The following is a 25,347-nucleotide window of genomic DNA, read 5'->3' on the forward strand; positions in this document are numbered from 1 at the left end:
TTCGGTTCTCCCAGAAAAGCCCGGCCCAAGCGTTCAATACTGGTCCAATTAATAGCCGACCCAAAAGGGGAATCGGAAAGGTCACACAGTCATTGGGCCATGGAGAAGCCCATTGTCAAAAAGAGGGATAGGCCATTATTGTTGGGCCGTGAGGCAATGGTCCGCTTAGTTAAAAAAGGCTGGGGGTGTTGAACCGTTCGGTTCTCCCAGAAACGCCCGGCCCAAGCGTTCAATACTGGTCCAATTAATAGCCGACCCAAAAGGGGGAATCGGAAAGGTCACACAGTCATGACCTATTAATTATGTAGTATTTGAATTTATTGTTTTTAACCCAATTGTTATTTGGGTTCATCTATTTACTCAAGACTTGCAAAAGTAGAGACTGAGAATCGATTCTGAAAACTTTTATTTCAACAGCTGATTATTTAGAACAAAGCATATGCGTTTAATACAGACATCCAGCTATGGCTTTATTGGTTCATCAAATGTAGAAAAATCAGATCATATCTTAGGTTGAAATGATGATCAGTAGAAAATTTTGAAGAGATTGGGCTTCAGGGTCCTTTGATCTCCTAACCAGTGTTGCATGTGCACTCCAATGGCATCCAAGTACAGGCTGCTCCTTCCATGGAAGCCAACCACCTTTCCTTCTGTCCTCGTTGAAGTAAAATAGGTTCCTATTTCCTCACCAAACGGCCCATACTTTCCTCGGCTGGTATAAAAAGTCAGTGACTTGATAGCGTTCCACGGCTCGTTTATGCTGATGGGACCATAATACCCACATATACAACTCACTACTTCATGTGGGTACTCCAATTTCACCTTCAATGAAGAGAAACAAGTAAGAAAAATGATGAAGATTGCTGAGTATACTGTAATAGAAGATGGAAGTAAGACCTTTCTTAATTACCCTATGTGTGGTGGTTCCGTAGTCTCCTCCATGTTTTGTGGACCAAATAGACTGTCCATTCCTAGCATACTCAATCTGTATCGAGCAAATGGCTTCTGCTCTTGTCAGATAGATCTGCTTAATCCCGGAAAATACTCCATCGTCCCATGGCCGCCCTCCATCCCCACCCCATGGACCTGGTCCACATGGGGCTGGTTCTTTGACCACTCCACTGCCAACCTGAGAAAGGCAATCACTTCACACTTCAATTTTCCCATAAGTTTAATATTTTTGTATTCGTATGTAGTAAAATTCTTAAGCAGTACCTCTTCAAATGGTCCTCCCTTGGTTGGTACTGACTTATTCGAGTACCATAGTGGCCTATCCACTTCAGCAGCGTTGTCCAGTACTTGGATTTGGCTTTGGTTTTGGTTGAGTTGTTTGTTGGAGGGAGGACGTGTTGGCGGTCTCGCTTTCCCTTCGATCATATGAACACCTATAGCATCTATGAACAACCCTGTTCTCCCATGGAATCCGACGATCACCCCTTCCTTTATGTTGGAGGAAAAAGGAGTTCCTTGTTCTTCTCCAAATGGCCCATATTTGGTTTTTGTTGTGTGGAAGGTGAGTGACTTGATGATGTTAGGTCCCATGACCATTGTAGGCGCATAGTAGCCTGTTATATGCGTTAGGACTTCGTATGGATAATCGATTACTATCTGCAAATCACACAGCACAAATATGAAACTTTTGTGGCTCCAGATTAATAACAAGTGTAACTGTGAAATTTTGATTCACCTTGTCATTTCTAAATCCTCCTGTTCCGCCATTTTTGCTTCCCCATACAGCTTGCCCATTCTGGTCATACAAAACTTTTATTGACACAATTCCAATGTTGCGCGATAGATTGATTTGCCGAACACCTGTGGAGACTCCATCATCAAACACAAAACCACCCTTACCACCCCAAGGTCCATATGTCACTGCGCCTCTAACTTTTGAGGGCACTCTCTCTACAGCACCAATAATCTGAAAGGGAAGCTTTTCAGAGTGAGCAACTAGTGAGGTGGACAGACATAGAATATGTAACACACTCAAAAGAAACTACTTGCTCTGGGGATTAATTGTTACCTTGCCTTTGGTTTCAGCATCACTGGACTCTCCAGACCTAGAAGTTTGCCTTGAGAGATTCTGTGGTGAAACATTGCTGTATGACAATTTTTTCACACCACCCACCTGAAATGAAGCTTTCTGAAGATTAATAATGTACAAGTAAGGGGTATCATATACAAAAACAACCTGTAAAAGGGTACTACTATATATTCAGGGATTTCTCACCTTGCCCTTTTCTGAATCACTGGATTCTCCAGAATAACAAGTTTGGTTTGGGAAATTGTATGCTGAACCATTGCTGTTGTAGTCATCCTTCTGTCTAAAAGCAACAATAACATCATAGCCTCTGCTTACACCTCCTTGTACTACTGAGTACGCAACTCTATCAGTACCAGTAGAAAAATAATTTTGCGTCTGAACACTTGATTTAAAGGGACTTGGCTTATGAGGCTTCAAATGAACTCCAATTGCATCAAGATACCAGCCCGACTTGCCATGGAACCCAATGATCTTGCCCCCAGTCGTTGGTAAAGAGAAATATATTCCTTGTTCAATGCCAAATGGACCATATGTTCTCTTGTTGCTCTCCAAAGTAAGTGATCGAACAAAGACTGGCCCCCTTTCAAGTAAGCTACCATAGTGTCCATGAATTGAAGTTAGAAACTCATCCGGGCTATCAAGCTTGACCTGCAAAATGCAATTACAGCTTAGCAACTTCAGTGATTATTGATGACTTGTGATGAAAATATATGGCAAAACTCAACCAAATTCGCAGACCAACCCTGTTGGTTCTAGTGCCTCCACTTCCACCATGCTTTTCCGACCACACCGAGCTTCCGTTCTTATCATATTCAATCAAGATGGAGTCGATACCAACTCCATGAGCTATCACCAACTGCCTAACTGTAGAGTACACCCCATCGTCCCAGCGCAATCCATCTTGACCTCCCCATGGCCCAACTGATATGGGGTTGTCGAAACTCTGTCACACGATCATTTAACCCAAGCCTGTTAGTCAATTAACAAAAACTAGTATGGAGTGTATTAAAACCAATTAACTGTAACTACTGGTTACCATTTTTTGCAGGGATCAAACAGAGATGAGAGGTCGAGAGAACGAATGCGTGATGGGGTGGATCCGTTTTACGCTGAGTTAGAGGAAAGATATGAGAGGAATTTATGCAGCAAAAAAGTGAGTGTTCATAGGATTGCCTGGAAAACATTATCAGAGATTCACTAGTATGTGGAAGAAGAAGCTATTCGGGTTTCCACTATCAGGGAAACTTTCCAAAGAAAGGGAATTCGATCCCCTGATCTCCCAATAAGTGCTTCCAAAAGGACCTTTGGCGTTTCCTGAAAAATTCCATGCATTTACAACGGTCAAATGTATTTTCTATCTTTATAATTTTTTTTTAATGGAGAATTATGTTTTGAACAGGTTAAGCTATGATCAATATAACTTGTATAACTGATAAAGATTATATAAAATATAAAAAGATAAATATATCATTCAAAACCATTTTCTACCATAATGTTTGATTAACTTTTTTTTATCTTTAATTTTTTTTAATAATTATTCTAAAAATTTATTATTTTTAGAAAATTATTATTATTTTAAATGTATTCTAAAATATATATCATTTAAAAAAAATAAATTTGACATATTTTTAGTTATTTTTTATATACATAATTTTAAATATATATATATTCCAAGATGTTTGATTTTTAAATAATAATAATAATAATTTATTTTTATTTTTTTGGAAAATGGTGTTTTTTTTTTCAAATCATTAAATTATATTATATTTTATTAAAATTTATAAAATGAATAAAATTTAAATTAATATTTTTTTTTTCATAATGAGCAAATATTATTTCTAAAAAGATAAAAAATTCATACCATGTTTTTTAATTTTCACACTTTCCATGAGTCTTGGATTTAAATAGTAAATTTATATGGATCAAGCTTAATTTTTAGGTCTAAATAAGTCCAAAACACAATTGTCCCATTTTTTTTTCACCGCACGTTTTATTTTGCGAGGGGCAGATCTTATTCCATGGAATTTGTGCATGATTCGTCTTCTTTGTTCTCAAGCAAGTCTGCGAGAGGTGACATGCACCTTGTTTCATTCTCGCCTTACTTTATCTAGCATTTCTTTTGCTTTTCTGCACTTGAATCATATGAATGTTCTGGAATCCATTTTCAATGCATGGAAAACCATCCAAATTCAACCTGAGATTTGAGTATTGATTTGTGTGAACCATTCAGGGAAAAAGACAAAAAGAAAAAAGAAAAAAAGAAGGGAAAGTACTACTAATACAAATGCCATCTGGTGTCAATTTGGATGGAAATATCTGCTACTCAAACCACTCTCAGAAACTAATACATCTTCAAATTCATCAAGTGTAATGGATAGGGTTATGGAAACTCTCATCCATTTTTCAGCTCACTGGAAGTTGGTTGTCAGACGTTGATAGTTCCATGCTCATTTGATCTTGAAGTTTATGAAGAATCGAAGATCATTCAGCCTGAGATTTGCAAACTTTCCCAACGTTGCATGAACCCTAATGCTTTCGACAAACCACCCTTGAATTTAAATGCAGCCACCACCTCTTCTTTTGACACCAATGAGAAGGATATCCCTTCTTCATGTCTGAATGTGTCCACACTTCTTTATGGTGTGCAATGATGGATTTTATGATGCAGGTCCCATGAAAGTTGTTGATTCATAAAGCCGATTCTATGGGTTGAGACCTTTGAGGTATGACAAAAACTACCTGCGGTTGTACGGAGTTGAGGCCTTTGAGGCATAACAAAAATCTACCTGTTCAAGCAATATCCAAAAGTGAGTTAATATTTTCAAGGAAAGAATTATCTTGCTTAATCCCAAGAAAGAATGACCATTGGAACCTCAATACATTGTCCAATGATAGCAAACTTTGATGGAAGTAACTCCTACATTGCATGAAACATGAATGGCCCTAACACTTGCAAAGACCTCATCATCAAATAGAGTTCCACCATTACGAACCTAAGGTCCATAAACATGGGTTTCTGATGATTTCAGGTTCAGCTCTTGCCAGTTGGAAATTTTCTTAGATGGATGAACTTTTGGAGGTTTTGAATAGGAGATTGGTGACTTTCATGGAATATGACAGTCTTGCCATTGGAGGCTGGGTGTGAGAAGTGGGTTCCCACTTTCATGTCAACTGCCCCCATATGTTAAAATTTACAAGTGTGGATGAGTATAACCAAAAGAAAAAAAAGGGGTCTCAGATGAATATTAATTTACAGGAAGTAAAATATTAATAGTTCCCTAAGCATGTGTCAAATGCTAGAATAGAGAATGAGAATAGAAATCAAAAATTCATTTTTTAGGAAAACCAAATCCCACTCTTACTCATGATTTACCTCCATTCCTATTCTATTTCTTTTCCTATTCCCACATACCAAACACATCCTAAATGGTGGGTGAAATATCTATTAATTTTTAGCCTATCCTTCCACTTTGTCTGCTTGGATGTTTAGAAGGGCATTTCTATTTTGTTGTCACATTATGTGTGTGTGAAGGCACACACACACATATTAAGCATAAATTGAACATCCATCCTGCAAGTGAGGGGCATTGAAGTATGGAGACAACTTCTACTGACTAATTTGAAAGCTACTTGAAAGGGGCTGGGAATATGATCTGGACAAATTGACACAAGCAACAAAATAAATTTTGAAGATAATGTGAAGGCTGAGGCCAAGGTAGGATGGGGCATCTTACCAAACTAGTTTCTAGTTTGTCTCAGAATATGACTCTATCTTTACAGGTGATCCGAGTATGCACCAAAACATACCCTTCGGCAATCTACAAAATGAAAAGAGAAAAAAAAAAGATTAAATTGTTAATGAGAGAGAAAGAGAGAGAGAGAACTACTTCGATTTAAAATAAAATTATTTGAAAGAAACATCTCGGTGAAGGTATCAAACTATAGCAAACAGCTAAGTGCAATGGACCTAATGGTGTCAGTAATATAGTTTTGACCCAAGAAGTGAAAGATTAACTTTGACCTACATTCCTAATTAATAAAGAGAAATCCCATAGGATGGAAATAGACATGTCCATCTCCTGTCAACTTGCGGTTAGAACAATTACATATTAGGGGAACACAAATGACAGAAGACTTGATCTAATAGAGAAAAGAGCAAGCAGAAGCACTAAGAAGTCATGAGAAATGTATCTCAACTGGAAATGCAATTGTCATATGGTTGAAGCTTTAGGGTACAGAAAGTCTTGTCATTTCAGAACATCTGTTATACTCCTATGTAATGTAAGACATAACGCAGATAATGACCTGGTTCATTCACCAAGCAGGTCATCTTATCTGGAAGAAACATACCAAAATGCCTTTGAGGACTTACTTTAAGAATATCTAGAATTTCACAGCATAAAATGAAATTTGCTTCAAAAATAAGTCTTGGGCTTGGTGTATCATTGTAAGGTCAAAAGGAAGGTGCTTCCACATCCTGGATCAGGTCCCTAAGATTTATTGGTACATTGAGGGGCCATGTACTTGAGGTTTTTCCCCATCCTGCAAAGCAGAGCTAATTGGCTTTCTCATATATTAGAAGAGAAGTATGTGCAATTGCAAAGTCGTTAATCATTCTCAGGATATAGAGTGAAAGTGAAAGAAATTAGCTAGTTAAATTTACCTTCAAGGATGTCCAAGCTATAGAAATAGCATTTAGTAAGAAAAAAAGGCCCTAGGCTTCTCTCAGATGGTAAAGAAGTGGGGTTGGTATTGGACATCCTGGTTTTGTTTTCTTGATGTTTCTTATGTATGAATAAAAAAATGAAAATAGTGATATAATAAAACACTGGAAAAAAGAAAAGTAGGAGAAAATAGAGAGAGAGAAATCAAGACCAAAAGTGAAAGTGTGTGAAAGTATATTAGAACTATAAACAGATGCAACTTCCTCTATATTGAAGGTTTGTTATATCATGTATGTCTTAACAGAAAAAAGAATATTTGTTTTTTCTGACATGCTTCTTTCCTATGGCAACATTAGTTTTTGTCTTATGGACTGCCACATGCCAAATAATATCATTTGTGCCGTGTTGGTTGTTTCGTCAATCAAACAACCAAAAGAAAAGGAGGCAATCAAATGTTCATCTAAATCAATAACTTTTTCAAGAGATAATGCTCATAGTAGTATCAACAATATAAAAGCCTTTTAGGTCTGCTCCCTCAATTACAATTTTTTTTTTAAAAAAGAACAAATACTATACCTGGCAACATAATGAACTCGTATAGGATAGACACATATCATGTCATCAGCAACTGCCAGGTGTAACCATGCTGGAATCTCTGCTCTGGCAACAATGGTGGAGAGTCTAAGTTTTTGGATGAGTTGGCTTGGTGCAAAATGAAAGAAAGCAAAATGCAAAATTTTGAGTCTCTCACAGCTTTTCTCCAAACCAATCATATGAAATTGCTATCATTATTTTTTTTTTCTGTTACCAATAATCGCCACAAGAACAACGTCCATTTTTAAACCAGTGCAAGCACTTTGAATCACTCAGGTATATTTCACAGCTATACAACATGGAGAGAAATTTGGCTGTCCCATGGCAATCTCCACACATTCTCAGGTTCTTCACAATCCGAACACTTCGGGGTGCACAAGAAGGGTCAATTAGGGCAAAAGCTAATGCAAGTTTTTCACTGTGGACCCCACCAATCTCTTCCTTTTCTTCTTCCTCAATGAATAGTCGATCGTGCTGATCAGGTGCCTTCACTTTTCTTGCCACATTTTCTATCCAAGAATGTAGAAAGTCAAAATATGGTCTAGACCGGTCATCAGCAACAAAAGTGTGCACTATGTTTTTAGCTTCAATCCAGCTACACCCAAGAGGTTGTTTGGTCTCACTCCTTTTTTCACTCTTTCTTAATTTTGAAACATCCTCAAACTTTCCAGATAAAGCATACATCTGTAAAATTTGCTGGTGAATTGAAAAATTCGATGGTTCCAATTCTAGCAAACATTCCCCTGCACGGATTGCCAGCCCAATATTCCCATGAATTTTACTGGCAGTTAGTAAGGCAGCCCAGATGCAGGAGTCTGGTTCTATGGCCATATCTTCAATGAATTCAATTGCTTCTCCAAGCTTACCTGAGCGGCCCAATAAATCTATCATAGCTGAATGATGTTCCAAACCTGGTAAAATTTGATAGTCTTCCATCATGCTAGAGAAAACTTGCTTCCCCTTGTCCACCATTCCAGAGAGACTGAATGCATAGATGATACTCAAAAAAGTACCTCTGCTTGGTTTAACTCCCATCTTTGTCATCTGATCAAAGAGATCAAGTGCAGAATCTGAACAACCATGCAAAACATAACCAGCAATTAGCGAGTTCCAGCTGATGATATCTTTGGATGAAATGCCTTGAAATATAGTTTGTGCATAAACAATATTCCCTGATTTGGCATAAGTGTCTATGAGACAATTGGCAACAGATAGTTCAGACCCTAAATTTCTTCGCAATATACAACCATGGATCTCCTTTACCTTTTTGGCTGCTACTAAATTAGCACATGCAGGTAAGATACTCAGCATGGTGACTGAATTGGGTCTAATACAGAAAGACTGCATTTGTCGAAATATCCCCAATGCCTTGTTTTTGTGTCCATTCTGCAGGTAACCTGCAATAAGAGAATTCCATGATGCTGTGTCCCGCTTAATTAGCCCATCTTTTTCCATCCTATGGAAAAGATCCATAGCTTGATCCTCATCTCCATTCTGTATATAGCCTGAGATCATTGCATTCCACGTTACGACATTAGGTGGTACATCAGATTCATGCATCTTAATAAAGAGATCATAGGCTTTCCCACAATAGCCAGCTTGGCAGTACCCTCCAATCATTGAATTCCAAGTGTAAACATCTTTTTTTAAGATCATATCAAAGACCCGCCTAGCATCCTCAAGCTCCCCAGACTTGGAATACATGTCGATTAGTGAATTTCCCACCAATAGATCTTCAACACAACCTATCTTAACTGCAACAGAATGGAGTTCCATCCCTTTCTTTAGAGCTTTGAGAGATGCACATGCTGAGATTCCACTCGTAACTGTAACCCCATTTGGTTCAATCCCTGCCAAAAGCATCTCCCGGAACAGTTCCAATGCCTGACTTCTCCTATTGTTTTGAGCAAACCCCGAAATCATAGACGTCCATGTAAAGACATCAGGAACTATTCTGAAACTCTCCATCTTCTTCATCAGTTCCATTGCATCATCACATTTCCCAGACTGGCTATAACTATTTATTAATATGTTCCAAGTCACCAATCCTGGTTCAATCCCTTCTTCTTGCATCTTCTCAAACAGTTGGTGGGATTTTTCAAGCTCACCTTTTTGACAATATCCAGTTATGATCGAATTCCAAGACACTCTATCCCTGTAATCCATGTTCTCAAAAAACCTTCTTGCACAACTCAGCCTACCACATTTCGCATAAACGGCCAAAATTGAATTACTAACACGGATATTGAAATTCATGCCACACCGAATTACCAGCGAATGTATCAATTTCCCAGTCTCAGCATCCCCACAATTCCCACAAGCTTGAAGTATCTTCGGGAGCAGAAACTCGTCAGGAACGATACCATCTTCCATCATAAAAAAGAAATGCTGCACAACTTCTCTCCACATTTGCTCTCTAGAATACGCACCAATCATTGCTGACCACGCATACAAATTTCTCTCACGCATTTCCCCGAACACCTTTCTCGCTTCTCCCAAACTCCCACATTTCGCATACATGCTCACTAATTTAGTCTCAACAAATGGATTCATCTCCTCAAGCAAACCAATTCGAGCATGTAGCTTACGACCTAGCTCGGCTGAACCCTGATCAATGCAAGACTGTAGTAACTGCATGTAAGTATTGGGTTTTACGTTTGACCCACCCTGTGCAATGGCGTCAAGACAGGCTATGGCATCGGCGAGCCGTCCATTTTTGCAGAGGTGATTCAAATGGGCGTCTGTAACTTTTGGTTTTAGTTTTGGTGTCAATGGTTGGTGGATTTTGGTAAAAGAAACTCTGGGTTGAATGATTCTTGATGAACACTCGAATGAGGTTCCTTGCTTGGAGGGAGTTGCTAAAGGGGGTCTTGATTTGCAGGGGAGGATTAAATTTTCCATTGTTGAAAAAGTTTTTCCCCTTTCTCTTGTGTTTTTGTTTTCAGTTGGAAACCAAGGTCATCAACGAAGGCAGGAAAATGCTCATGCTTGTTCCTGGTGTGTTTATCTTCCACCACTCTGAAGCTTCCCACGTCAGCCGAGGATGGATAGAGTCGTCCAAAATGAGTGGCTGGTAAGAGGGTAGGTATGTTCTGAATCCCACATCGGGCGGGTGAAAAAAGAGGAGGGGAGCTGGTCATATAAAAAAGGGACACGATGTTATGGAAAACATACTTACCTGGACGGGGTCTATGGTCGATCATGAAGGATCATGGCCTAGGTAGGCGGTCTCCATTGCACTCAGGAGATGCGCCAGCCTAACATCTCCCCAAGTGGGAGAGTGTACGTCATAATTTGTGACAGCGGGGGCCTGCGTTCGCGCGGCCCCTACAACCAAGTTCAAAATTTTTGCATCCTCGGTCGTTATGGGATAGAGGATGCTTAAAAGCCTATAATAATTATTTTCAAAATTTGTTCGAAGGTAGTTTTAGGAAAACGTAACATATTTTTAAATAAATTTTAAAATGATTTTTATATTTTATTTTATATGCTATTTATTATTTTTTAAAATAAATGAAAATAAAAAATGGTTGGAAAACATTTGTATAGATGGTTGTAAAAAATATTTTTTTTTTATAGAAAATAAAAAATTGTTTTAAAAAACAGTTATAAAAAGGTTTTAACTCTCAACAAAAAAATAAAAAATAAAAATGGTTATGACATATAAGAAATGTGTATACACTAAAATGATAGAGATATAATTTGAGTTCATTTTTTTAATTATTAATTTATTATAAAACCTTAACTATGAATAATTTACGGTGGCTCATGCAATAGTATATAATGCTTAAAAAAAAATCATATTAGGAAATATCATCTTTAAAATTCATTTTACATGCATCAAAACATATTTAAAGTGAAATGATCGATTTCCAACAAGAAGGTCCATTTTTGTCCCATTTTCACATTCTTTAATAAATGATGGTAACCTCAAATTTTCAAGTGACAAAAGTTTAATGAAAGAAACTTTGAATAAATTATATATAAATGGAAATTTAGGACTTCGATATTTTTCTTTTTAATTTTGTCACTTTTTAAAGATAAGTTTGTTGTTTTTATTTTATGTTTTTCTTTTTTCCCTTTTCAAATTACCTTAATTTTGTGTAAGTTGGATGAACAAGGGATATATTATAAATTAATAAAATTATCATAAAAAAATCATATATGACTAAAATAAGGTTTGTTTTTATTCATTTTTTCCCTCTTATTTCTATAGAAAATTTATATTTACTCAAAAACATGTTGAAAACCAAATAACATTGAGTAAACCAATTGCGTAAATTGTGGCTTATTTTTTCTTTGGAGATTATACAATATATATGGTTGGTTCGAGATAACTTTTTATTTTTAGTTTTAGTTTTAGTTGAAGTTGAAGTTGAAGCCAAAGCTACAATTTTTCAAAAGCAATATTGGCATTATATAAGTCCCACAATATCAATGTCCTATTAAGCAAATGACCGAACTAATAAAAGTCTTTTAAGTTTTTCACAAGTTGACATAGGAATGGGACGTGGCTTTGACATGCATCACTATAGTGTTTCTCGAGGATGACATATCCACCAATGCTTTTATCTAAGGCAAATTTACATCTATTCCTCACTAGTTTTCTACACAAAATACACATTTCTTAAGGTTTAACTTCATCCATATTTGATAATGACATTAAAACTTACTTTCAAATCAATGCATTGTGACCTTTCGTTGGTTTTCACAAACATGTTATTAATGTGTACTTCCATTTCCCTAATAACTTAGAAAACATTTGAGGAACCATCCACTTATAAGTTGAACCCACATTTCTCAACCCAAAAGCCATAACCAAATAACATAATATCCCCTTTCTAGTAATAAAAGAATTTTCCACTTCTTTTGGTTCCATCTTAATCTAGTTGTACCCAAAGTATGCATACATAAAAAATAATTGATAGCAACCAACTATTGTATGCAATAACTTATCAACACAAGGTAAAGAAGAACAATCCTTATGGTATACTTTAGTTAGATTCATATAATGTAAGCTAACTCACCACTTCCCATTCTTTTTTAAGACTATAACAGTGTTGGCCAAGTATATTAAGTATTGCACTTCCCTTACAAATCATGCTTCTAAGATTTTTAACACTTTTGGATTCACTCTTTGCCTTTTCTTAAGGGTAGACTTCTTTATTCTTTGTTCTACTAGAGTAAATTACAAATCTACATTGAGACAATGAACCACTAACTTTAGGTCTATTCCATTTATATCTTTAACATTCTAAGTGAATACAAATTGAGAAGCTTTAATAAAGTGACCAAATCCTTTTCTTTTGACATCAAAATTTTTCCCATGATAAACCTCTTTTCTTAAGGGATAATCTACTAAGCTTATTTGTTCAATATTCTCTAGGACTAAGAAAGAATCTCTATCCTTTTTACCACTTAATAGCAATTATTATAACTCTTATGTCCTAATACTTATCCTTTTAAAAACACCCTTCAATACTACACAACTTCTTATGCTTAGTTGACCATTGAAATCTCTGTTACACTATAGGGAACATCATCTTCTCATGGCAAGTAAAGGGTACAAACTTCATTTTAGGTGTCCAAATCTTACCCAAAATTATGTTGTAAGGTGAAGGCACATCCACCACAAAAACCTTTAACATAACTATCACAAGCCCTACATTAACAGACAAAGTCATTACCCTTTATTAGAACAGATTCTCCATTAAGTCCTACTAGTAAACTATTGCTTGTGACTATCTAGCTTATAGGAATTCCTAGTCTTTATTAAGCAGTAAGGAATAAAATATCGGTTGAGCTCCTTAAATTGATCAACATCCTTTGAACTTTACAATTTGCTATCAACAAATTGACCATCAAAGCATCATTGTCAATGTGAGTAGCTTCCTCCTTTTGAGTTTTCTTAAATACAAAATCCCTATGACCAAGTTAACAGATAATGACAATGCAAATTTTGATCCCAACTTGATTAACTTGTTCTATATTAACTATCTGAATCCTTTGGTTGCCTCCATGTATATCATAAATGAGTCGTCTTAAGTTCTAGTTTAATGTTTTCTCTCATAACTTTTCTAACTTGTGAGTTTCTTAAATCACTCCTCCTTTCTTAGGTAGAAATTAGCATAGTTCTTATTTCTTTAAATGTATCTTATCAATGCTCATTAAATTCCCATACCCTTCAATGGTATAACCATCCACTCTATGATAAACATAATATTTGTTTCTATTTTATTTAATAGAGTCCTCCTCAAGCTATGACAATCAATGTTAGTCAATGAAAATCTTAAAACTGACATAATTTTTAGAAAACCTTGGACCAATGGGTGTTCAATTTGAAAAACGTTATTTCTATGGTTCCATTGGATGGCTTGAGTTTGTTGTTGCTTATTGGTGATTTCTTAAAGTGAGGCCAGTTACTTGGCTGATTCAAATCATACTCATGGTACTACTTTTTACACTCATCACTTGTGGCCACAATAACCTTGGGTATTATGCAACTAAGGTGGTGTTTATTTTTTTGACTTTTTGCTAAAAACCATTTAGTTTTAGAATTTAGGTTGTTTGTTTTTTTACTTTTTCATGACTTATTATAAACTTTTTACTAAATAGAAAAAGCCAAAATATGTGGCTTTTTCTAAATAGAAAAAATAACACCATGGTTTTTTTTTACCTTTTAATACTTAATAGAAATAAAATATTACAAAAACAAACAACTTAATATTTAATACTATTAAGTATTAAGGTTCTATTTAGAATTAAGTAAAAAAACAAACACCACCTAAGTCTTTTTTAAGATTCACATATTTATAGGCTCTAGAAAATGATTCTTACATATTAGTTAATCTTTTTTTTTTTTTTCTATGTAAAGACCTATATATATATAAGGAGTTTAGGATAGGGTAAAAAGACCACACTACCCTTAATATACTAGTTTTAGCTATGACGCTCATAATGCACCCAAAACCACATGGCACACTCCAATATTCCAATCGCTTAATAAAATAATTGTACATGCAAATTGAATACCTCAAGTCAAGATCACTATGACTCAAAATAAACCAGCATAATTTATTTTTTTCAAAATATTCTATAATTAATCTTCACTCCGCTAAAGAAGATAAATTGCATTATGGTACTCTATGATTATTATAAAATAAAATACTTGATTCCTTGACCTACTATACCATTGCAAAAGGGTCCTCAAAAACTAATATCCATAATCCAATTGGAAATTGCTATAAACCATTTGAATAATATCTTTATTTCTTAAGTTACAAATTTACTTTAACTATATGATCAATTAATATATTTATATCCACAAGGAAAAATATCAAATTCTAGTTTAGTGGCGTTACCATAGTCATGGATTAATTTTCATTATTAATCTTAATATTACTCAAAGGGATATTATTGTCTCTTATAGGAAGATACACAATATCCATATTGAAGTCATATTTTGTTTAATGTTGAATTATTAGTCACCCGATTTAGCAAGAACATATAATCACTTTAAGATCTCACTTATTTATAAAATTAAAACGATTATTAATTCAAACATTAGTTTAGTATTTTTTTTTCAAGATTAAGAACATATTCAACATTGTAGCTTCCAGAACTTACGTATTCATTTGATAACATTAAATGATACGTATTTCAATAGGTCATATTCAATGTATAACACAAATAGACTAGTACATTCGATCATCTCATAATCTAATTCTAATCATTTCGATGAGTCATTCTCCTAAAAAAGAATTGGATATATTACAACTTTTACTAAATTGTCAAAATTCATGAACAATTTATAAATAACTTATCAAGTCTTACGGATGTTAAAGTTTGTACCTTGTATATATCCTCCATATACCTAAATCATGTTCAATGTACTTGATTAAAAAAAAAACTTATAAAATCAATGTTCAATTAAATTGTTTATTCCTAAAATGTGTGCAAAAATAAATCGAAGTGATATAATTATTTACAATATTTATTTAAAAAATTCTACTTTCCAAGGCTAACCCATTGAACGAAAAATCCATATCCCTCATCTACCATGAGAAGCACATATATTATTATTGTATTATTGTTACTACATTTGAAATTGTAGCTCTAGCACAAACACATAGGCCCAAAGGCAATCGAATTGAATGCTTTTGGTACTGTGGAAGGCTGGGTAGGTCTGGACTTTGGAGACCCATTAATAGTTGTTTCGGATAAGATACCAAAAAACGGAACGTACTAGATGTGGTATTGAGCTCACAAGTCACCATTCACGAATCTCTAAGTCCAAGACGCATGTGAATCAGAAATTCAACCACCTCAACCCCGTTAATATCCGCTATTCCACTTTCAGACTGCGCTCTCTACCCAGTACACTCACCCCTCGTCACCTAAAGACCATGGCCCCCCGCACAATCTCGGATTAAGTACCCCACACTTTGGTCCCACGGTCCCACCCCACTTTTTTTTTTTTTTTTTTTTTTTTAAATTAAATTAAATTTTACTTGTACTAACTGTCATAAATTATTTTCTTAGTACCATTTTAACAGGTATTTATTGGGAAATTGGTTGAAAATTGGCATAAGTGAAAAAGCCCACATCGAGGAAACAGAAGAGCTCGACCGACGTAAACGGAACGGAGATCTAGCTGCGGAGGGACGGATTTAAATGATACAGCACACAGCACGAAACGTAACAATCGGCGGATGAACGGTGTCTACTTCCTTCACATTGAATGAGACATCTGGGATTTGATATGAATAAATTAATGATGCATCATGTGCTATCTACTTCTTACTCCCTTTGTTTTTTATCTCTAATCCACCCTGCTGTTAAATGAAGACAAAAATTAAAGTTCATTACCAACCAATTAAAAACCATTAATAACAGCACCGACACCCCTTCTCAACTCAGATCTCATCCTCCACTCATTTCTTAATCCAAGTCAGTCCTCTTACTTGTCTTCTAAAGTTGATAGACTTCAATTATTTTGTGATTGTGATGGCGGATGGGTGATAAGGGAAAGAAAATGTAGGATAACAACAAGCATTAGTTGAGGGAGGACTCGAGCCCAATCACACCACCCATTTTTTTTCTTTTTTTCTTTTTTTAACTTTTTAAATTTAAGTGAAAGTGGAGTATGAATAAAGTACACCTACCTTGGCGGTGCTTCTTTCCGACCACCTCCAATCGTATTAGCTAACAAAAAGGAGTGTGGTCAGTTGTGGTTGTGTTTGTATTATGCTCCTAATTAGTATTGAGGATGCCTTAACTTCGAAGGTAGGATTGTAAGCAGTGGACTACTGTCAATGAATTCACATGATACGAGTAGGCCCGGTGTTTTTGGGTTGGGCTCTGACTATTTTTTTTTAAAAAATAAAATAAATAAAAATAAATAAAAAGCGCTTCACATGGACATAGCTCTAGACCCATTCTTCAATATTTTTCGTGTCATTCTGGAAATGGCTGAATCCTCAGTCCTAAGTGGATCCGCTGGTCACGTGACGTACATGACCACTTTGATTCTTACAAAGAGAATTCATAATTTCTGTGACTCGCTTATCGAGATCGAAGGCCCCCCCGTGATCGAGTTCATACCATCAGTTGCACAAGTTCTCTTCCATGGCCGATGAAACGCAGGGGGGTCGAGGTAAAATGTTAAATGATGAGTGAACCGGACGCTAAGAGACAAAATGATAATGATTCATGAGAAAAAGGAAAATGGTTTAGAAAATATGGTGGAGAGTGGAGGCCAGAGAATAAATCAAAATTTTAATAGGAAGAGGAATCACATGGGAGCAGGCCCATCGCCCATACGGAGTAGACTTTTGTGCGGCAAAGAGGGGACACCAAGGATACCATTTGTCACCATGCCAATCATAGAGAAGGTCGTTGTCGATGATAAGGTGTGGGCCTTTTCCTCTTTTTAATTTTATTTTTACTCTGAGGAAATCTCAGTGAAATTAGAAATGCAGAAAATATTCAAAATAAGATTTATGGTTTAAGACTTAAGAGTGAGCATGGTCAAAGGTAGGCCAGCTTGGTTAAGGATTGTGCCACCCTAGAAGTATTTACCAAGGCTGCATTGGTTGTGGCTTTCCAACTCATTCTATAATCATGACGCTTTCATTGTCACCTTGTCCTCAAGAATTTGGAGTGTACCCCATATATATTCTTCTACCACTTCTGAAGATGATAAAGTTTAAAAACTGTCATTCTTAAATCTAAAATGCTAAGCTTTTGATAGTGGGAAAGAAAAATAATGATTTTATTTTAAAAAATTATTATATTTGTTGATAAAAGTTGATTTAATAACTTAAAATATTTTTAAAAAATAATTTTTTACTCATAATTTTTTTTAATTATTCTTTATATTTTTATAATTATTTTTTAAAATAGTTTCAAAACATAAGAGTAAATAAAAAATATTTTTTATTCATAAGTTGTCAAATATTTTTTTTTTAAACCGTGTAAATATTATTTGTTCTAAACCTAAAAGATTCTTATGGTTTGTATCTTATGAGATCATGAAATCAAATAGATAAACACTTTTTAAAGAATCAAACAAACTCGAAAATCAACTATGATATCACAAATTGTATAAATATTATTCGTTTTAGAGTTAACGACACTCTCACGATTTTAAAAACACATTTATAGGATTAAAAATGACCTATACTTATATAATACGGGAAAATTTCTCCTTCAATGTAGCATATCACATTTATAAAAGCAAAAAATTAAATAAATAAAAAATCCAAATGGGAAGAGGAGAAATTTTTTTTGAAAGAATTGGAGGGAGAGGTATAGTTCCAAAATTCCAATAGCTTTTTCTTTAGTCAAAAAGCTAAAAAGAGAATTTGAAAATTTAATTTACTGGTGGTAGCAGAAATAAAAGCTTTTTTGGGGGTGAAGGAGTAATTACAGGCTTTTGTTAGCTATCTGCCAAATTACAAGAGGCTGTGGTAAATTATTTTATTTTATTTTATTTTATTTTCTCTATCTTCATTCAGAAGTCGGTCTTCTTTAGCTGTATGAAGCAGTTCATATATGGTTGGCCACTTCTGTTATTATAAGAATCCAAGAGCAATGCTTGCTTTTTCTTCAGAGCTGTAAATCACATACTCACAGCTCCTTCTCTCGCTTTCTCCATACATTTCGGTTCAGTCATCTTGTTCCAAGTTAAAAACACCTAGAGAGAAAGTAGAGGAGAAATGGAGACTAGCTCAGTCTCCAAGCTGTTCATCTTCTTCTTCGTGCCATTGATGTTTCTGCATTCTCAGCTGATCCAATGTAGCGTTACCTACGATAAGAAGGCCATTGTCATCAATGGGCAAAGGAGAATCCTCATCTCCGGCTCTATACACTACCCCAGAAGCACCCCTGATGTACTTCCCCTTCTTTAGTTTTTTTCCCTGTAAATTTGCGGATATTTTTGTGGATTTTTGTGATATTTTCATGTTGTTCTGAAATGGGTTTGTTGTAGATGTGGGAAGATCTTATACGGAAGGCTAAAGATGGAGGCTTAGATGTCATCGACACCTATATTTTCTGGAATGTTCATGAGCCTTCTCCTGGGAATGTAGTGTTTCAGATCTCCATTTCCTCTTCTTGATACTACAATGCACGCTGCTCACTTTTTGTTGTTTAACTCTAGATTATCAGATTTTAAGCTTGTTCTTTCTTGTGGCTTAATTTCAGTATAATTTTGAGGGGAGATACGATCTGGTACGGTTCATTAAGACTGTGCAGAAAGTAGGGCTCTATGTTCATCTCCGGATTGGACCCTATGTTTGTGCAGAATGGAACTTCGGGTACTAGCTTTAACATTTTTTTTTTTTTTTTGGTGCAGAGTAAATTGCTTGATACGACATGGGTTTTTGTTCATTTGGGATGTTTTTTGTTCTGTTTTTCATATAATCAATGCTTAGTTTGAACCTCTCTTTGGTGCAGGGGATTTCCTGTTTGGTTGAAGTTTGTTCCTGGTATCAGCTTCAGAACAAATAATGAACCTTTCAAGGTATCTACCTTTTTCTCAATTCCTGAAATTATGCAGACTCTGTACTTAAACAGGAGGAAAAAAAGAAAAAAAGAAAATTGAAGAGGCAAATAATGGGGAATAACATGACTAATGGAGAATTTTACCTTCAAAGCATTTTCCTTTTCTAGAATAAATATTACTCTTTAACTTTCCTTCCTTTTTCATTCTCATTTCTCCCTTTTTGAAGATGGCAATGCAAGGGTTCACTCAGAAGATTGTCCACATGATGAAGAGTGAAAACCTGTTTGCATCACAGGGTGGGCCCATCATCCTTTCTCAGGTATGAATTGTTGGTATTTGGCTTTGTTTTCTCTCATTTGAATTATTATGCCTTTGAACTCAAATGTCATCTTCCTAAAGCAAATGCTTCAAGGATGATTTGGGCATTCAATGTGTTAGCTGCCCTCTACTTTTCAACTAACCAGCAAAACCTTTTTTTTTTTTCCCATTTAATTTGTTTGTGTAGATTGAGAATGAGTACGGACCAGAGAGTAGGGAATTAGGAGCTGCTGGTCATGCATACATCAACTGGGCTGCAAAAATGGCTGTTGGATTGGACACAGGAGTCCCATGGGTGATGTGCAAAGAAGATGATGCCCCAGATCCTGTGGTAAAAGATCTCATTCTCTTTGCTCACAGTACCTATCACATTTGCTTTTCATTTATTTTTTAATATCGTAGAAGATAATGGGCCTTCTATATTCTTTTCACTGCTTTTATGGTACTTCCTTGTTGGGATCCTGTAGTTGTCCAGTGTTTATCTTAAAGTTGACTATTTGTAAAAAATTTCATGCTATCAAAAAATATTTCCTGAATTTCTAACCAAATTCCAACAATTTTCAGTTGACAGATTTACCTCCAATTATTGTAAATTCTAAACTCTTGCTCCAAATCTATTTAACAGATAAATGCATGTAATGGCTTTTACTGTGATGCTTTCTCTCCAAACAAACCTTACAAGCCCAGAATATGGACAGAGGCTTGGAGTGGCTGGTAACATTATCTTTCAAATGATTGTGCAAGATGCAAATTTATTTCTTTCATTCATTCATGTCTATTCAATTTTTTCCTGTTGTGAGAAGGTTTACAGAGTTTGGTGGCACAATTCACCGGCGACCAGTTCAAGATTTGGCATTTGGGGTTGCTCGTTTCATACAAAATGGTGGCTCATTTGTTAATTACTATATGGTCAGTTACCTTGTATGATATTGAAAGCTATAACCTGCAAGAGTTTATGCAAGTACAGTTGAGTTCTTATGCTTGTTGCTTGTGGCAGTACCATGGAGGAACCAATTTTGGACGCTCTGCTGGAGGCCCTTTCATTACAACCAGTTATGATTATGATGCTCCAATTGATGAATATGGTGAGACATCTAAGCCTGTACAACAATGAAATTCTTCTGATATTTAGAAAGTTATGGAGTGTACACAGTTGCAAGCATGCCTAACCATAGGTTATCAGTCATGAATTTCGCGTATGTTTTGCAAGATTTCTGAATTAGACCTGATAATTCTTGAATGCCAATAATTTTCTTCTGACATTGATATGTTTCCCTAAACTCAAATTTTTTTCTTGTATTATTCCAAAAATAGTAGTAAATTTGCTTTTAAGACTGAATTTTTTTGTGTATTATCAAGTTACCTGGCATTATGGTTATGTTAGTTAAAACTTTAGACTCTTACATATGTAACTTACGACATCTCTGTATTTAGGTTTGATCAGACAACCAAAATATGGTCATTTGAAGGAGCTCCATAAAGCAATTAAGTTATGTGAACACGCTGTAGTTTCTGCGGACCCTACTGTTATCTCATTGGGAAGCTATCAACAGGTCTAACTTTTCTGATCAGAGCCTTATTTTCTTCTGTCAATTGGGTTAATTTGATAACAAATCAATCTTCCTATACAGATGGTTAACTTGATTGTTATCATTTTCCAGGCCCATGTATTCTCTTCAGGGCGAGGCAACTGTGCAGCTTTTCTCTCCAACTACAATCCCAAGTCATCTGCAAGGGTGATTTTCAATAATGTGCACTATGATTTGCCGGCTTGGTCCATTAGCATCCTTCCTGATTGCAGAACCGTAGTCTTTAATACTGCAAGAGTAAGTAAAGTTCTAGTAGGTCCCTTTGCTGCTTCACTCTTTGTCCTGGAGCCTGGGTTGTATCCCCACAATTACTTTTTTTTTTTTTTTTTCATTATTTTTTTTTCAAATCATTGAATAAACTAATCACAGACGACCATATCAGTATGCTGTTGGATAGTATACATCTTTTGTTACTTTCTCTTGCACTGTAAATTTAGCTAAGTTCTTATACTATTGTCCTGTGCTCATCTAGGTTGGAGTTCAAACTTCACATATGCGAATGTTTCCAACCAACTCTAAGTTGCACTCTTGGGAAACTTATGGTGAAGACATTTCTTCTCTGGGGAGCAGTGGAACAATGACTGCTGGCGGACTCCTGGAGCAGATAAATATCACCAGAGATTCCACTGACTATCTGTGGTACATGACCAGGTGAGCTTGGATTATGTTATTCTGGAATGCTTATCTCCTCATTTTTCTTATTGCACTTCAATGCAGCTTAAATATGCCATATTTTATCAGCTATTTGCTTAGAAAATTACATTTTCTTGAACAAATAAAACCAGAGGTGTCCCTAGAAATTGTCTCAGGTTGGAAACTTATTTGTTTGCACATAAATTTTATTGGAATATTGCCTTATTTTGTTCAAAGATGCCATCCAGCTCTTGCTTCCATTGTGTTGTCTTTTGTCCAAGAAGAGGCTGAGTTACTAAGTGATGATTATCAATATTTAGGGATAACATCCCTAGTTCAGACAAGTGAAGAAAATCATTTCTCTAAACTCTCTACTACCATAGATGTGGATTAGATGGGCTCCATTAGGAGTTTAGAGGGGCAAGAGACAGGTGACATTCAAAATGGTAAAACCTGCCTGGGACTTGTAAATAAATATTCAAGGTGGTCCCTCTCTAGCCTCCTTTTGCCCACTGCCACTGGTAAGTAAGCATGGTTTACTGTTGTCTTTCAAGAGAAAATTATCATAGTTTACTGCTAAGAGCTGTGGGCACAATCAAATCCTAGACACATCTGTTTTCAAACCAAACAGATTATTCACGGTACAGGTATCTTCCTTTTTGGTGTTGTAGTCATGAATTTTCTGAATTGTATTTTATTTCAGTGTCAACATTGACTCATCGGAATCATTTCTACGAAGAGGTCAAACTCCAACCCTCACTGTGCAATCTAAAGGCCACGCTGTTCATGTCTTTATCAATGGACAGTATTCAGGTGTGTTACTAAATTATGTTTTCCTATAGAAGATGACATGGAATGGGTGCATGTTTTGCGAGTTCATCTGCAGAATGAAGCTTGTTGTCTTTCTTATGTCACAAAATGATTTTCATGATTTCTAGAACTTTTTATTGAGAATTATCTTCTAATTGCAGGATCAGCATACGGAACCAGGGAGAACAGGAAATTCACATATACCGGAGCAGCCAATCTACATGCAGGAACAAATAGAATTGCCCTGCTTAGCATAGCTGTTGGACTACCGGTTAGTTCTGTTTCCACCATGCAGCACCTGAATGCTAGTGTAGTTGCCATAACTTTCATGAAAACACAACTTGCAGGGGCCATTGCCTGACTCTTTGGTTTCATCAGACTGGGCAACCAGAAGCCAAACCTAAGCCAAGTCAATTGAATCATTTAAAAATTTATGCTTTAAATGATGTAACAAAAATATTGTTTCAGTTACTGACTGAAAATTCTTGTATTATTGTTCAAGAATGTTGGATTGCATTTTGAGACATGGAAGACAGGAATCCTAGGTCCAGTTTTGCTTCATGGTATTGACCAAGGAAAGAGGGATTTATCATGGCAGAAGTGGTCTTACCAGGTCTGGAAAAAAAAAAAAAAAGTTGTTGTAGATTGTATATTTGTACAAGTTGTTGGTTTTGTCTGTTATATGTCTCACTGCATCTTTTCTTAAACAGGTTGGCCTGAAAGGAGAGGCAATGAATCTGGTCTCCCCAAATGGAGTCTCAGCAGTTGAGTGGGTTCGAGGGTCACTTGCTGCCCAAGGTCAGCAGCCTTTAAAATGGTATAAGGTAAGAATAGAAGTGGGCAATGGATTCAGTAGCAGAATCAGAGTTTAATTGGTTCAGGCATTTATGTTATTTGTCAACTGGAAACTTGTAGGCTTATTTCAATGCACCTGAAGGAGATGAGCCATTGGCTTTGGACATGCGGAGCATGGGAAAGGGTCAAGTTTGGATCAATGGGCAGAGCATTGGAAGATATTGGATGGCTTACGCAAAAGGTGACTGCAATGTTTGTAGCTACTCTGGAACATACCGACCCCCAAAGTGTCAGCATGGTTGCGGTCATCCAACCCAAAGATGGTAATAAACTAACTTCTCAACATCAGCCTTTGGTCTTCAGATCAAACCCACCAAAATGAAGCTGGGATAAGAATATAGAACAGGCTTGATCTATCAAACATTTTGTACTTGTAGCTTGTTTATTTAACTTTTGGAATTTTCAGGTATCATGTTCCAAGGTCTTGGTTGAAGCCAACACAAAATTTGTTGATAATTTTTGAAGAACTTGGTGGTGATGCATCAAAGATAGCTCTTATGAAGAGAGCAATGAAGAGTGTTTGTGCCGATGCTAATGAACACCACCCAACTCTAGAGAATTGGCATACTGAAAGCCCTAGCGAATCAGAAGAACTTCATGAGGCCAGTGTGCACCTGCAATGTGCCCCAGGGCAGTCCATATCAACCATTATGTTTGCAAGTTTTGGAACTCCTTCTGGAACCTGTGGAAGTTTCCAGAAAGGAACCTGCCATGCACCAAACTCTCAAGCCATCTTAGAGAAGGTACTTATTCCCAACTTCAACCAGTTCTATACATATGCATACTTGCATTATCGAAAACTTAAATTGTGAATTCATGCATGAAAAAATTTGTACTAATGTATATCTTTCAAATCATTATGTTGCAGAATTGCATAGGGCAAGAGAAATGCTCGGTCCCCATATCCAACAGTTACTTTGGGGCTGACCCATGTCCTAATGTACTAAAACGGTTATCTGTCGAAGCTGCTTGTTCCCCTACGGTAACAACAACCACTCAACCTGATTCAAGATGAGATGTCTGCAAAAGAAGGATTCAAGCAACTTCCTGGTGTAATTATGGTTATTTATACACTACAGCAAGCCGTGGAGCAAGAAGCACATGGAATAAAGGGGGTGAAATTACAGGCAAAGGTCCTTCAACTACATTGGTGTGATTCATATTCATATTTACAAGATAGGTCAGTAAATTATTAGTTTTGACTAGAAATGGAGCCCCGAGAATAATGTGTGTTGAAGATAATGCGAATAATTTGAGTGAAATATTCTTTGGGCGCAATGAAGGTGGGGTCTAAATTATTGCTTCTGGAGGTGTGACTGATGAAAGACACCAGAGCAAGGGCTCTCTATTGAATTCCAGATGAATATTTACCTTGTTTTCATTGTTACCAACGTTTTCTGCAGTAGGTATTTCTCTAGGATAAAGAAATGTTATATGTTCTTCGTTGTTGGCTATATTGAATTGCAAAATTTGGTGGTATGTAATCCAATCTATGTTCGTACGAACCCATTCAATTTTGCAGTCATCTTTGGCTCCAAAATGTAGGGTAGGCCCTGCCCTACTGAGGTTCTTTTGCATTATTAAATTGCTAAGATGACATCTGAAGCGAGATCAATATTTGTGGTTAAGTACATCATGCCAAGTCCTGTTGCTGATCCTTTTAGGGGCAAACTGGACCAAAACTTCCAGACACTGGCATAAAAGTTTTCTGCACATTAGCAACGTGCTTCTCCTCAGCCAAGGGCCTAAGGCTAGGTTCATTCACATTTCCCTCTGTACCTTCTTCTGTTTGCTAATAATGTTTTGTGGTAATGGAAGGTTGGAAACTCACAGGCA

The 25,347-nt window shown here is 36.1% G+C and overlaps 2 protein-coding genes and 1 non-coding gene across 4 annotated transcripts; 2 read left to right on the forward strand and 1 right to left on the reverse strand.

The window, feature by feature from the left end:
* Nucleotides 1–380: 380 nt before the first annotated feature.
* On the reverse strand, nt 381–10,629 carry LOC100255764 (pentatricopeptide repeat-containing protein At1g19720). Its single transcript, XM_059734470.1, has 11 exons — nt 7,514–10,629; nt 7,282–7,407; nt 5,849–5,859; nt 4,781–4,827; nt 2,784–2,984; nt 2,228–2,689; nt 2,021–2,140; nt 1,688–1,918; nt 1,216–1,608; nt 911–1,129; nt 381–822 (listed from the first exon to the last, which is right to left on the reverse strand). Exons 1-11 carry the CDS (start codon nt 10,198–10,200, stop codon nt 526–528), a joined length of 4,794 nt encoding a protein of 1,597 aa, XP_059590453.1. The 5' UTR covers nt 10,201–10,629; the 3' UTR covers nt 381–525.
* Nucleotides 10,470–10,630, forward strand: LOC132253284 (U1 spliceosomal RNA). Its single transcript, XR_009465159.1, has one exon. It is a non-coding gene; the product is annotated as a U1 spliceosomal RNA (small nuclear RNA).
* Nucleotides 10,631–18,349: 7,719 nt separating this feature from the next.
* LOC100232901 (beta-galactosidase BG1-like) lies at nt 18,350–25,036 on the forward strand. Of its 2 annotated transcripts, none has more exons than XM_019226713.2 (19): nt 18,350–18,692; nt 18,791–18,886; nt 19,006–19,118; nt 19,258–19,324; nt 19,533–19,625; nt 19,812–19,955; nt 20,250–20,338; nt 20,428–20,533; nt 20,622–20,709; nt 21,059–21,177; nt 21,286–21,465; nt 21,686–21,864; nt 22,550–22,659; nt 22,818–22,927; nt 23,159–23,269; nt 23,367–23,480; nt 23,572–23,774; nt 23,918–24,254; nt 24,380–25,036. In XM_019226713.2, the coding sequence occupies exons 1-19, from the start codon at nt 18,519–18,521 to the stop codon at nt 24,524–24,526; spliced, it is 2,580 nt and encodes an 859-aa protein (XP_019082258.1). In that variant the 5' UTR covers nt 18,350–18,518; the 3' UTR covers nt 24,527–25,036.
* The last annotated feature ends 311 nt before the right edge of the window (nt 25,037–25,347 follow it).

This window comes from Vitis vinifera, chromosome 18 (genome assembly GCF_030704535.1).
Source record: "Vitis vinifera cultivar Pinot Noir 40024 chromosome 18, ASM3070453v1".
In the NCBI taxonomy this organism is placed as follows: domain Eukaryota; kingdom Viridiplantae; phylum Streptophyta; class Magnoliopsida; order Vitales; family Vitaceae; genus Vitis; species Vitis vinifera.